We start from the raw sequence: 14,720 nt of genomic DNA, 5'->3' as shown, positions 1-14,720 counted from the left end.
TCATCATGCGCCACGCTTAGCATGATACAGTTTAAGGTAGTCCATCGGGCAGACATGACAGTGGCTAGGATGAACAAGTTATTTGGGGTAGAGGATAGGTGTGCGCGGGAAGCTCAGCAAATCATGTCCACATGTTTTAGGCATGCCCAAAGCTATGAGGGTTTTGGCAGGCTTTTGCTAAGGCGATGTCCACGGTACTAAAAACATGGGTGGTGCCAAGTACGGAGGTAGCGATCTTTGGAGTGTCGGAAGAGCTGGGAGTTCAGGGGGCGAAAGAGGCCGACATCCTGGCCTTTGCCTCCCTGGTAGCCCGGAGACGGATCTTATTAATATGGAGGGACTCGAAGTCCCTGCATGTAGAGACCTGAGTTAGTGACATGGCTGGGTTTCTCAGTCTCGAGAAAATAAAGTTTGCCTTAAGAGGGTCAATGTTAGGGTTCTCCCGGAGGTGGCAGCTGTTCATCGACTTTCTCAGGGAAAATTAAAATGTCAGTAGATGCAGTATTCCAAAAGAGAGAGAGGGGGGGGTGGGGGGATTGTTGTTGCATGGTTGAGGTGCGTGAAGATTGGGCTGGGGGGCTGGGAAATGTTTATTTTACCATGTTGATGTCATTGTTTATGTTACTGTTATAAAATTTTTCAAATACCTTAATAAAATATTATTGAAAAAAAATGTACAGCAGGCTGCCCACTCTGGGTATGTTGTGCTCACAGTGAAGACCACTTTCACCCTCCCCTCCCAATATGGAGACTCATTGTGTGATTCCTGCTGGATTCACTTGGTGATGCTGGAGAGTATTAAGTGGTTTTCTCAGAAGAAAACTTAATGGCTCATATTACACAGACTACACAATAAAGAGGCAGTAAAAGTTGATGTTAGTATGCAGAAGAAAATTGGACAATCAGTGCACAATCTGTGACCATAAATTGGCAATTGGAACAGTGCAATGTTATTATTCAAAGGGAGATTAAGACAAATAGGGACATTTGATTTGACCTCAAATCTATGAATTTTCTCTTCATTGCAGCAAGCTGTACATTAATCTCACACAGACTACCTGTTCAAAAGATCCTCTGTGTTTCAAAATTAAAGGTATAATTCATTGAGATCGAAATGGGAGAGTTAGTGTTGAGCTATCTCCCATAACTGGTCGTCTTGGTAGTTTGAATAATTAAGTGCACAGATTTATTTCCTTGTATTTCTCCAACATTGCTTCCTCATACTGGACACAGCCACACAGGAACAAATATCCTTTACCTTACCTTTATGTGCAAGTCTTCACAGTGAGTGTCAACACAATGTTCGACTGTTGGTGATGGTACAGCTAATGTAGTCCTATTCACATTGCACAAGGCCAGCAATAACTGGATAATGGAGCAAAGATCTTGACCCACTATTCCACTCCATGTCTTGGGGACACAGGAAAGAACCCTAATGCCTGCACAGGGCTCCAGAGGCTCAACACTGACTGTGCTGGGAGAACAGTCTCCATGACACCCAGTGAACCAGCAGAGGAGTAAGTTCACGTTGTACCTCTTGCCTGTCCCATGTGCCAGCACCTGCAGGCATTCAGAATGGGGGCATTGTGTTTGAGATTACCCAGCATAGGCTTGGGAGCATGCCACAGGCAGTGGGTTCAAAGGTGATACCAAAATAGCTACCTGAGAGTAACCTTTACATGCGCCTGGGAGTTGGTTACCTACCTACCCACTGATCAACCCAACATCAACCCAACTCCGCAATGGCTCTCATGTAGCTTCTCTAACATGCTTTTCCTCAACGATGCCAGTATAATCACTCCGAGCCCCCGTGGAAGACATCCTGACTGCAATGACAGCTCCAATCTCCTGGAGTGATCGGGTTTCAGGTCAGGTGCTCGTTCCGGAGTCTTCCCTCGTAATACCATATCCAACACTTCTGAGAGTATCGGATTGCTCCGAGTGTGTTTCCTCACTTGTTTAGAAGTGCCTGGTGTGTTGTCTACTTGTTGAAAGAAGAATATATTCTCATTTGAGCAGTCTGACAAACTACCTGACAGTGGTAATCGTGAAAATCCATCCACATTACCGTTAGACTTGTCTGTCGGTACTTAGTAGTATAAATATGCGCAGACAAAAGCAACGTCCGTCTTTGCTTTCTACTTGTGGCAAGTGATGGAATTCACATGTGTGGTCCAAAAATGGTGGCTAATGGATAATGGCTCATCAACAATGTGAGCTTTCTCCCGTACAAAAACTGATGGAATTTCTTTACTCCGAGAACTGTCCCCAATGTTTCCCTTTCAATCTGGGCACAGATACTTTCAGCTTCGCTCCAGGTTCGAGAAGAAAAAGCAATGGAACTAGCTTCACCTGATGGCATGATTTGAGAGAACATCACTCCTACACTTTAAGGAGACGCAACACAAGCTAAGGGTAGCATGGATCAAATAGTGGGTGAGGATGTCAGCTATAAGTAAAGCTTCATTGGCTTGGACGAAAGCATTACTGCATTGATCTGGCCACTTGCACTTTCTCTTCTGGTAGAAGAGTTTATGTCATGGTTTTGGAATTATTGCCAAGTTTGGGACAAATCTTCCAGAGCAGTTCAACAATTCCAGGGTGGAAAGTTATTGTTCTGGAAGGCCACTGGCAACAATTACATGTGCCAAATACTCAACAGAGGACTGGAAGAACTCACACTTACCCTTATGGACTCAGACCATAGTCGCCCAATCTCCAGAGAGTGGCATTCAGATTTGGAAGGAGTTCCTCTTCATCTCTCCCAGTAAGACGTCTTACAACACCAGGTTAAAGTCTGACAGGTTTGTTTCAAATCACTAGCTTTCAGAGCACTGCTCCTTCCTCAGGTTTTTCCTTGTGTTTAAGGGCTGTTTAACTGATAATTGTAAAACTATTCCCTTTGATGTTAATGTTGTTAATTCTGTGTTTAAAGTTTGTTTTAACATAAAAGATACCTATTGGTCAGAGTCATCACACCTAGGGTGAAGCATCCTTTTTTCTCAGTTCTACAAATGTTTCAAAAAACAGTTTAGAGTTTTCATCTGGCATCCTAACAAATGTTGGGGTCTGGTCCGGTATCCTAACACCCCCCAGTCATGCTCAGGAAAGAGGGCACCATAATTCCTTCAGCTATTTTGTTTGCCTGCACAAAGGAGCCAAAATGTTCAGTATAGGAACTCCATCGCTCCACATTTTCATGACAGGATCCCACAACTGCAAAAACTCCTGACATTTTTCCACCCATACGTACAATTCACAACCGCGTTTTCAGCAACTACAATATTGATTCCCTCACACAAGGCAACAATCTGATCTTCGGCCTCTTAGTTATCAGACTACTGTATAATCTGTTCTACAGGCAGATTATAATAACTCATGTCCACCTAGCCCGTTAGTTCTCTGCAGCACAGTATGTACAGTGTGTTATCTTTTACACGGCTGTTTCTTCTCTCACCGTTCCCCGTGCTCGGACTTGTGATGTCACAATGCAACAGAGCTTCTCCAGAACTAAAAAGAATTAATGCAAGTACATAACACTAACAACTCTTTTTTGTTTTTGAAAGATATTTCCCCGAATTGCTAATGGATTCATTGGTGACTCTCTTACATTTATGAACATGACAGAAAGTCTCTTCTCAACAACTATCCAACTGAACTCTTCAGAAATTTAACGGCCTCTATTAGGTCAGCCTTCACCCTCTTTTCCACCTGATCGATGGATAATGATGCACGAGTGCCAAATGGGGAATGCATCAGAGGATTTACAGGACTGCTTCCTAGGTGGGCCTGTGCAACAAGGAAAGAAGCATTGCTTGATTTAATCTATGGAAAGGAATTGGAACAAGTGTGAGAACAGGAGAACATTGGGAAATAGAAAACACAATATGGTTTTTAAAAATAAATTTAGAGTACCCAATTCATTTTTTCTAATTAAGGGGTTGATGTTCTGTATATTCTATAGATTACATTCTTAGTCCCATCCAAACATAAGCCACGTTTCTGTTCAAACTAATGAAATAACCATATAAATAATAAATTTGTAGCCAGATAAAAATTGGAATCTCCACTAGAGAAGCGAATGCTGCCAATGTAGCAGTAACCAAGGAGGAAGTGAGGAGATTTGATTGGATCAAATTGGGGGTGCTCAAAGTAGGGAAGTCACCTGATTGCAAAAAGGAGGGGAGACGTATCAGGGGGAGGGAAGGGGAGACGGATGGGGGAGATGGATCAGGGAGGGAGGGAAGTCGGATGGGAGGGTGGGAAAGGGAGACAGATGGTGGGGAGGGGACTTGATTGGTCTCATGAAGGAGCCTGGGGGGGGTTATGGGAGAGGAAAACCAGCACCTCAACTTTAATGCTGCTGTTTCTGCTGTGTGGCAAGTGTTAATTGTACCCTTCCCAATGCACCCTCCTCCCCAAGACCCCCCTCCCCCTGCCTCTCCCAATGGTATCTGCACCACAGCCTTTCTGAGGAAAGAACCACCGTTTTGACTACAGTGATGCCCCCTGATACCCCAAGTGTCTGCAGCCTTTCCTGTTGCTGCTTTTCAGCATCCACAGCCAGGCAGAGCAGAGAAACCTTCCTCCTGGGGCTCTGTGTTCTTGGGTCCACATTAGAGAGATGATCTCGGTATGTCACACTGATATAACTGCCCAAAGGATAACAGACAGGGCTGTAGGGATGGGCCATTGGGATAGTAGTGTAAAAGAGCCAGCAGTGGACAGAATGACCTCCTGTGCAGTGTAAATGATGTGTGCTTTCTCATTGCTGTCAGTCTGGTTTGGGAGAGAAATTTTTGACGATATAAGTGGTTTGTTTTCTAGCTGGCGATGTACATTTTATCTCCTGGCATTTACTGGTGGTGTTGCTGTCCTCATTGATGTGAGTAATTTCTCGGCATTCTTTGTTAATAACTTCATATCATTGAGTTTTAGTCACGTTTAACTTTGATACATAAGGGCAATTTTAACCTTGTCCCAGGCAGCAACTAGACAGGACAGAAGTAAATATCCAGGTGGTATATTTACCATGTGTTTCATGTGCGGGGTTATATGGGGCGGTGGTGCGTGGGTTGGAGGGCTGAATGTCTTCCCAGCTTCCCACCTGGGAGTTACAATTACTCCCATTGCTTGAGCGTGTGTGACACATTTTCACCTGATTCTCCCAGTGTTTCCCTGCCTCCCTGGAATCTCAGCCACGAGGTTATTCAGCTCAATTAGCAGTCAACCTCCCTCACCAGGTACAAAAATAATTGGATTTTTTTTTTAATAATCACTTATTGTCACAAGTAGGCTTCATTGAAGTTACTGTGAAAAGCCCCTAGTCGCCTCATTCCGCCGCCTGTTCGGGGAGGCCTGAACTCTGATCGGGAAATGCCCACTCTCTCCACATTAATGAAGCTCTGAACTCCCTTCTATAAAGGTACTCATAAATTGTCATTGCTCAAGCCGACGTGTACCCAATGTATAGGACGGACACCAAACCTTTGACAAACTGTGGTTGGCATAGCAGCCAGTTTTTATTGTAACCTTACTGTCCAGAGAACCCCACCCTTTTGTGGGCTACAAGTCTTGCAAGCAGTCTCTGCTCTATGTTACACAATGCCATATTACTCAGCACTGATCATAGAAAATGGGAGTAGGAGGGGGCCATTCGGCCCTCCGTACCTGCTCCGCCATTCACTATGATCATATTAACCATCCAACTCAATAACTGTTCCTGCTTTCCCCACACACCCTTTGATCCCTTTAGCCCCAAGAGCTATAAGTAATTGCTCTTGAAAACATGCAATATTTTGGCCTCACCTACTTCCTGTGGTAACAAACTCCACGGGCCAACCACTCTCTGGGTGAAGAAATTTCTCCTCGTCCCCGTCCTAAATGGTCTACCCCGTATCCTCAGACTGTGACCGTTGGTTCTGGACATCTCACCATTGGGAATATCGTTCCTGCATCTACCCAGTCTAGTCCTGTTCGAATTGTATATATTTCTATGAGATCCCTCCTCATTCTTTTTTTAAAATAAATTTAGGGTACCCAATTATTGTTTTTCCAATTAAGGGCCAATTTAGCATGGCCAATCCACCTACCTTGCACATCTTTGGATTATGGGGGTGAAACCCACGCAGACATTGGGAGAATGTGCAAACTCCACGCAGACAGTGGCCCGGGGCCGGGATCGAACCTGGGTCTTCAGCGCTGTAGACAAAAGTGCTAACCGCTGCACCACTCTGCCGTCCAACATCCTCATTCTTCTGAACTCCAATGAATATAATTCTAACTGGGCAGCACGGTAGCACAGTGGTTAGCACTGTTGCTTCACAGCGCCAGGGACCCGGTTCGATTCCCGGCTTGGGTCACTGTCTGTGCGGAGACTGCACGTTTTCCCCATGTCTGCGTGGGTTTATTCTGGGTGCTCCGGTTTCCTCCCACAAGTCCCGAAAGACGTGCTTGTTAGGTGAATTGGACATTCTGAATTCTCCCTCCTGTGTACCCGAACAGCTGCAGGAGTGTGGCGACTAGAGGACTTTCACAGTAACTTCATTGCAGTGTTTATGCAAGCCTACTTGTGACACTAATATAGATAATTATTATTATTAACCACTCACTCTCTCCTCATGTGTCAGTCCCACCAGCCCAGGAATAAGTCTTGCAAATCTTCGCTGCACTCCTTCTAGAGCAAAAACATCCTTCTTCGGGTAGCATGGCGGCGCATTGGTTAGCACTGCTGTCTTACGTTGCCGAGATCCCAGGTTCGATCCCGGCTCTGGGTCACTTTCCGTGTGGAGTTTGAACATTCTCCCTGTGTTTGCGTGGGTTTCGCCCCCACAACCCAAAGATGTGCAAAGTAGATGGATTGGCCATACTAAATTGCCCCTTAATTGGAAGAAATGAATTGGGTACTCTAAATTTATTTTAAAAATTAAACTAAAAAAAAGAACATCTTTCTTCAGATAAGGAGACCAAAACTGTGCACACTATTCCAGTGTTGTCTCACCAAGACCCTGTATAATTGCAGCAAGTCATCCCTGACCCTCTCACTATTAAGGCCAACATACTATTTGCCTGAGAACATAGAACAGCCTTCTTCACCGCCTGCTGCACCTGCATGCTTACTTACAACGACTGAGACCATCTAGGTCTCGTTGCACATTTCCCTCTCAATCTCCAGCCATTCAGATAATCTGCCTTCTTGTTTTTGCTACCAAAGTGGGTAACCTCATTTTTATCCAAATTATACTACATCTGCTATGCCTACTCACTCAACTTGTCCAAATCACACTGAAGCATCTTTGCATCCTCCACGATCTAATACGATCTCCAATTTCCCCTGTAAGCCATGTTTTGGCAACCTTTCCTGTTTTATTATTGCGCCAGACAAGAATATACAATTGTTGCAGTTTATCCATGCGCTCTTCGAATGTTTGCCATTACCTATCCACCATCATCTCTTTAAGTAACATTCTCCAATCCATCATAGTCCACTCTCAACTCACACCATTGTAATTTCATTTATTAAGATTCAACACCCTAGTCTCAGAATCAACTAAGTCACTCTCCATCTTGATGAAGAATTTTATCGCATTATGGTCACTCATCCCCAAGGGATCTCGCACAACTAGATTGCCAATTATGTCTTTCCCAATACATAATACCAAGTCGAAGATAGCCTGTTCTCTGGTTGATTCCTCAAAATATTGGTCCAACAAACCATCCCGTATGCACTCCAGGAATTCCTCCTCTATGATATTATTGCTAATTTGATTTGCTAATTTGATTTGCCCTATCTATTAAATACAATGTAATTAAAGTCACCCATAATTACGATGTTCTTTTATCGCATGCATCTGAAATTTCCTGTTTAATGCCATCCCCAGCATCACCCCAGTTTGGGGGTCTATATACAACCCCCACTAACGTTTTATGCCTCATGGTGTTTTTCAGCTCCTCCCATACATCGCCAGAGCTGATATGCTTCCTCTTTAACCACCAATACAAACCCACCACCTTTTCCATTATGTCTGTCCTTCCTAAATACCGAATATCCTTGGATGCTCGGTTCCCATCCCTGGTCTCCTTGCAGCCATGTCTTTGTTTTCCTGACTATATCATACCCATTTGCATCTGCTTGCATGATTAATTCATCCACTTTTAATGTGTGGAGCATTCGCCATAGGCACAAAGCCTTGAGGCTTGTGTTTTTAATATTCCTTGTCCTGTTCCCATTATTTTTCACTGTGGCCCTGTTTGATTCTGACCACTAACTTCTCTGCCTATCACTTTTCTTATTCCCCTTTCTGTCTCCAGCTCTGTCATCACTTTTCTCTTTCCCATTTCCGTCTTCAGTTCTTGTCCGCGTTTCACCCTCACCTGATTCCTTGAATAGGTTCCCAAACCCCCTCCCATTTTAGTTTAAACCCTCTCCAAGCACTCTAGCAAATGCTCCCTCTAGGACTGAGCCCCAATCCTGCCTGGATGTAAACCGTCCAGTTTGTACAGGTCCCACCTCCCCCAGAATTGGCCTCAATGTCCCAAGAATCTGAAACCTACATTCTCACATCATTTCTTCAGCCACGGAAATGTTAAAAGGGATGATCAAAAGTTTGCCAATGAAATGGGATTTATAGAAGGGGAGGTAGGTGGAAGAGCTGGGGGTGGGTTGGGGGGGGGTCCTAGAGCATGGGGTTTAGATTGTTCAAGGCTGGCTAGTCAATGTTGAGGTGAAGAGGATAGATGGATACAAGGCATCTCTGCTGCGCTCGTGTCCTTGAGATGGAACTGGCTGAGAGAAGCAAGAAAGGACAGTCCATAATAAACTGGCACACCAGGTACATCATCAGGTCCTCCTATACTCCACATCACAGTCTAGAAATCTGATTGTGCTGTACCATTTTACACCCATACAATGGAAGGCCAGGAATCCAACATAGTGGGTGGCGAATGTGCACTCATGTCACCATGTTTGATCGAGCTGCCCAGTCAGCCTCTGAGGTGCATGCCTGGAACATTTAAAGACCTCATAATATTTACATTTAAACCCTTTTGGTCTTTATTCAATTGCTGTCACATTTAACAATGGTGACTTTCATTCCTACGTTAAAGGCGTTATAGAGATGTACGATTCTGTTTTTATTGACAGAATTATACACATTGATTTAGCTAAATCCAGTTTAGTTTTGTCAAGTTGGTCTACATTGCTGTGAGAATGTAAAACCTGGTTTCACCCAGTCGCTACTGGCGATATAGACATAGACGCGAGCTCCGCAAACTTGCTGTTGCATTGTGCCAAGAAAGAACAATGGCTGTGATTTCAGCTAGTTAACTGGCTGGAAAGACGTGGGACATTCCGAGGAAGTGGCAGCAGGTGTTACAGAATTACTAGTTCTTTATTTCCCTGTTATCTTGATTGTAAAGAAAGGTTTTGATTATATTGTTTACTCTGTCTTGATGAAGGTTGTTGAAATGTTTGGTTAATGATGCCCATGCTGTGTTTTCCTATTCTATTGTAGAAGCCATGGTTCCACGACACATGGGAGGTGTGGGTAGGCTATCCTAAACAGGTGAGTTTACTCTTAAGCGCTTAGCTCTTAACTGTGTGCTTCCTGCCCACTTTCCAACCCTTGTATTGGTAATTGTCAAAGATTCAGCAAGCCTAATCTCAGCTCTGCTCTCAGTGCAATTAGCATCAAAGGTGCTTGTGATACATCTCTCAGCAGTTCCTCAGGACCAAGGACGACTTGCTTCCACTCTGGTTTGGTGGGTTCTGAGAAGGCTGATCAGTTCAATGCCTAGTCTACAGTCTCTGCCATGTGTGAGACAGGTGGTCTTGAAGCGTGGGGTAAATAGTTTGTGTGGGAACTTGTGCGCTCCATCTCATGCTTCGACTTCGCCTCTGTATGCTCCAGCAATCTCTCTGTGTTTGGTGCCTTCCCGAATGAACCCTCTCCAATTTGTTCAGTCACAAGCCAGCGTCTCCCATGAGTCAGCGGCGGATGTTTGACCGCTTCATGGATGCTTCGAGGACGCCCAAAAGTGTTCACCCCGTCTTCATGGGAGTCTCCTGTTGTGACCAAGCTCCGAGTGGAGCAGTTGCTTTGGGAATCTGATATACACATGACATATCTGCCGAGCGGAGCTGGTTTGGACTGGTTAGTGCCTCGATGTAGGTTTGGGAGGGGATCCTGCTGTTGGACCGCCTTGAGGCCGTAGACTCTGGACTGATCCATAGCTACCAGGAGCTCTGCAACACTGGCTGTTTTGCAGATATTATGACCTCCAGATACTGCCGAGAAACTCAACCATCTCTCAACCCTCCTTAGCAACTGAGGAGGATGCCCACCATATTGATAGAGGTGAAAGAACAGAACCCAGAACTTGTGCCTGAAATTATGTTAAACCCTGTTTACATGTGTTTGAAGCTGTCTCCCCACCATTCAAGTTTGTCTCAAGCCAACGGGAGTGCCATCATCAAGATAAATGCTTTGGATATACTGAGCTGAATGGAAAGAAGAGAATGCTCTTCCTAACCGCACATTAGGGGCTGATTTAGCACAGTGGGTTAAGACAGCTGGCTTTCAATGCAGAACAAGACCAGCAGCGTGGGTTCAATTCCCATTCCAGTCTCCCCAAACAGACGCCGGAATGTGGCGACTAGGGGCTTTTCACAGTTACTTCATTGAAGCCTACTTGTGACAATAAGCGATATTATTATTATTATTATTATTACAACTTGGGCAAACCTGCTGCCCAAAATAACCCCAGTTGCCTCCTTTATCCCACTCCCAACCCCCTTACAGCTATTGCCTCCGCCTTCATTATGGCCTCTACCGTTCTAGATCACTGCTGACTGCTACCTTTTCTCCCGACTTCATTGATCCAGCTTCCCCCAGTGGTCACCCCTCGCCGATTAAGGACTTAGCTGAGGGTTACTGGGGTCATAGTGACCCGATTGTCTTGTCTCCTTTGCCACTGAGCTGCCTGGCGCCACATATTAGGTGTCCACAGCGTGCCAATTCAAGGTTGATGGAGCACAAGACCCAATGTCACAAGTGCCACAGGCCTTGGCATTCTGGTAGGAATCATTCCCTGTACACTGCGGTTTTGGACTGCTCAGTATTTTACATCATTGTGTGGGAGGACTATTCTCAATTTCTAATTAACATCTTTGTAAATCAGTATAATTTCCTCTTTCGTTCTTCTTCTGGTAGTCCTCAATCTGTATCCCTGGTTACTAACTCAAACAATCTCTCACTCTTTACTGCCTCAAATCTTTCATATGTTTGAATATCTCCTTCTGTTCCCAGATAACTCAGCTAAAATTGAGCCTTTATTCATGATTAGATCCTTTTATTCCTGCCTGTTTTACGAATCATCATTAAATGATTCCCTGAACTGCATCAGATATCCTTGCGTTGCTGAATGCTGAGGGAGTGCAACACTGTCAGAGGTGCCTTCTTTTGGATAACACATTTAAATGCGACCTCATCACCCCCACCTCTCCCTCCCGCACCCACCCCCACTTCTCCCTCCCGCACCCACCCCCACTTCTCCCTTCCGCACCCACCCCCACTTCTCCCTCCCGCACCCACCCCCACTTCTCCCTCCCACACCCACCCCCACTTCTCCCTCCCGCACCCACCCCCACTTCTCCCTCCCGCACCCACCCCCACTTCTCCCTCCCGCACCCACCCCCACTTCTCCCTCCCGCACCCACCCCCACTTCTCCCTCCCGCACCCACCCCACTTCTCCCTCCCGCACCACCACATCTCCCTCCCGCACCCACCCCCACTTCTCCCTCCCGCACCCACCCCCACTTCTCCCTCCCGCACCCACCCCCACTTCTCCCTCCCGCACCCACCCCCACTTCTCCCTCCCGCACCCACCCCCACTTCTCCCTCCCGCACCCACCCCCTCTTCTCCCTCCCGCACCCACCCCCACTTCTCCCTCCCGCACCCACCCCCACTTCTCCCTCCCGCACCCACCCCCACTTCTCCCTCCCGCACCCACCCCCACTTCTCCCTTCCGCACCCACCCCCACTTCTCCCTCCCGCACCCACCCCCACTTCTCCCTCCCGCACCCATCCCCACTTCTCCCTCCCGCACCCACCCCCACTTCTCCCTCCCGCACCACCACATTTCCCTCCCGCACCCACCCCCACTTCTCCCTCCCGCACCCACCCCCACTTCTCCCTCCCGCACCCACCCCCACTTCTCCCTCCCGCACCCACCCCCACTTCTCCCTCCCGCACCCACCCCCACTTCTCCCTCCCGCACCACCACATCTCCCTCCCGCACCCACCCCCACTTCTCCCTCCCGCACCCACCCCCACTTCTCCCTCCCGCACCCACCCCCACTTCTCCCTCCCGCACCCACCCCCACTTCTCCCTCCCGCACCCACCCCCACTTCTCCCTCCCGCACCCACCCCCACTTCTCCCTCCCGCACCCCCACTTCTCCCTCCCGCACCCACCCCCACTTCTCCCTCCCGCACCCACCCCCACTTCTCCCTCCCGCACCCATCCCCACTTCTCCCTCCCGCACCCACCCCCACTTCTCCCTCCCGCACCCACCCCCACTTCTCCCTCCCGCTCCCACCCCCACTTCTCCCTCCCGCACCCACCCCCACTTCTCCCTCCCGCACCCACCCCCACTTCTCCCTCCCGCACCCACCCCCACTTCTCCCTCCCGCACCCACCCCCACTTCTCCCTCCCGCACCCACCCCCACTTCTCCCTCCCGCACCCACCCCCACTTCTCCCTCCCGCACCCACCCCCACTTCTCCCTCCCGCACCCACCCCCACTTCTCCCTCCCGCACCCACCCCCACTTCTCCCTCCCGCACCCACCCCCACTTCTCCCTCCCGCACCCACCCCCACTTCTCCCTCCCGCACCCACCCCCACTTCTCCCTCCCGCACCCACCCCCACTTCTCCCTCCCGCACCCACCCCCACTTCTCCCTCCCGCACCTACCCCCACTTCTCTCTCCCGCACCCACCCCCACTTCTCCCTCCCGCACCCACCCCCACTTCTCCCTCCCGCACCCACCCCCACTTCTCCCTCCCGCACCCACCCCCACTTCTCCCTCCCGCACCACCACATCTCCCTCCCGCACCCACCCCCACTTCTCCCTCCCGCACCCCCACTTCTCCCTCCCGCACCCACCCCCACTTCTCCCTCCCGCACCTACCCCCACTTCTCCCTCCCGCACCCACCCCCACTTCTCCCTCCCTCGCCCCCTCTCGGTCCCCTCTGTAGTGATCTTTGTGAGATTGACTTCAGGACGGAAAGCAGAGTGATCACAAAGATACTTGAAGTTCTTCTCATCAACTAAACTAATTTTATTTACACTACTTGATTTAGAGTTCAATACTTATTCCTACGATAAGCAAATGTATTATTAAACTGAACTCACTAACACTATCTCTATATTCTGACTACAATTATATTCTATCTTACTAGCTATACAATGCACTATACTCCAGTCTGTTACCACCTCCAGCTCACTCTCCCAGAAATCCAACAGTCAGTGCAATTTATAGTACTGTCCCTTATCTCCCTCTAGTGGCTAGTTTTAACATATCATTATCTCTTCACATGCTGTACATTTATATAATTTCACTCCCTCCCCCCACTCTCTCTAGTTCTCTACGACTAGTCAGCATTCCCACTGCAGGGTGTGAATTTATAGCCAGATGGAGGCCGAAGGCCACCATGCTCCCGCCAATAGACGCCTTTCACTTCCTCTCTAACCTGACGGAATTGAAGTGCATGGAGATTTACAATGTTATACCTGCTCAGGGCAGCACGGTGGCACAGTGGGTTAGCACTGTGGCCTCACGACGCAGAGGTCCCAGGTTCGATCCCGGCTCTGGGTCACTGTCCGTGTGGAGTTTGCACATTCTCCCCGTGTTTGCGTGTGTTTCGCCCCCACAACCCAAAAGATGGCAGGTTAGGTGGATTGGTCACGCTAAATTGCCCCTTAATTGTGGAAATAAAAATGAATTGGGTACTCTAAATTAAAAAAAAAGATCTAGCTGCTCAAAATGAAAATGTTGGTAATTGTGATGTAATTTGAAGCAAACTGTCCAGGCAGGAATCCCATGGGACTGGCTGGACTGCTCTTTTTACGTTCTGATCACTGACTCGGGTGGAGAGTAAAATTGCGTGCGGTGTGAAACTAGCGTTGTCCCCTCAGCAGTTGAGTCGGTGATTATTGAACTGATGATTCCGATGTGAGATGACCGACTCTGAGCTTTGCGTTGTGAAGATGTTTCTGAGAACAGTTTTACTCCTTGTGCTCTGAGTCACTGACTAAAGTGGAGCTTGCAAGAGATTTGGAAGCTGGTGTTCTGGTGTGAACCTGGCAGCACAGGTCGTCCATCCTGTACACCAGTCAACACAATGCAGGGCCGTTTCTGTAATGGCAGCTCATCACATCGCCAGATTTACAGGCTTGTGCTTCTTGCTGATCACCTTCGTATAAGACTGACGTTTAGGAATGCCACCCCTGGGGGAATTCACTGATGCTCCAATGTGGATTAAAGAAGATGATTAGGGGAATAGATAGAGTAGACAGTCAGAGACTTTTTCCCCGGGTGGAACACACCATTACAAGGGGACACTAAATTTAAGATAAATGGTGGAAGATATAGAGGGGATGTCAGAGGTAGGTTCTTTACCCAGAGAGTAGTGGGGGCATGGAATGCACTGCCTGTG

General features: G+C 47.8%; 1 protein-coding gene across 3 annotated transcripts in view; it reads left to right on the top strand.

Moving 5' to 3' along the window:
- cers3a (ceramide synthase 3a) overlaps window positions 1-14,720 on the top strand; it is a 111,387-nt gene that overhangs the window by 45,240 nt on the left and 51,427 nt on the right. For all 3 annotated transcript variants that reach the window (XM_038813957.1, XM_038813956.1, XM_038813958.1), the window contains exons 5-6: window positions 4,828-4,885; window positions 9,513-9,563. In XM_038813957.1, coding sequence (XP_038669885.1) covers window positions 4,828-4,885; window positions 9,513-9,563 — 109 coding nt within the window. The remainder of the gene's footprint in view (window positions 1-4,827; window positions 4,886-9,512; window positions 9,564-14,720) is intronic.

The sequence above is a fragment of the Scyliorhinus canicula genome, chromosome 12, assembly GCF_902713615.1.
Source record: "Scyliorhinus canicula chromosome 12, sScyCan1.1, whole genome shotgun sequence".
In the NCBI taxonomy this organism is placed as follows: Eukaryota; Metazoa; Chordata; class Chondrichthyes; order Carcharhiniformes; family Scyliorhinidae; genus Scyliorhinus; species Scyliorhinus canicula.
This window is presented reverse-complemented; position numbering and strand designations above follow the sequence as displayed.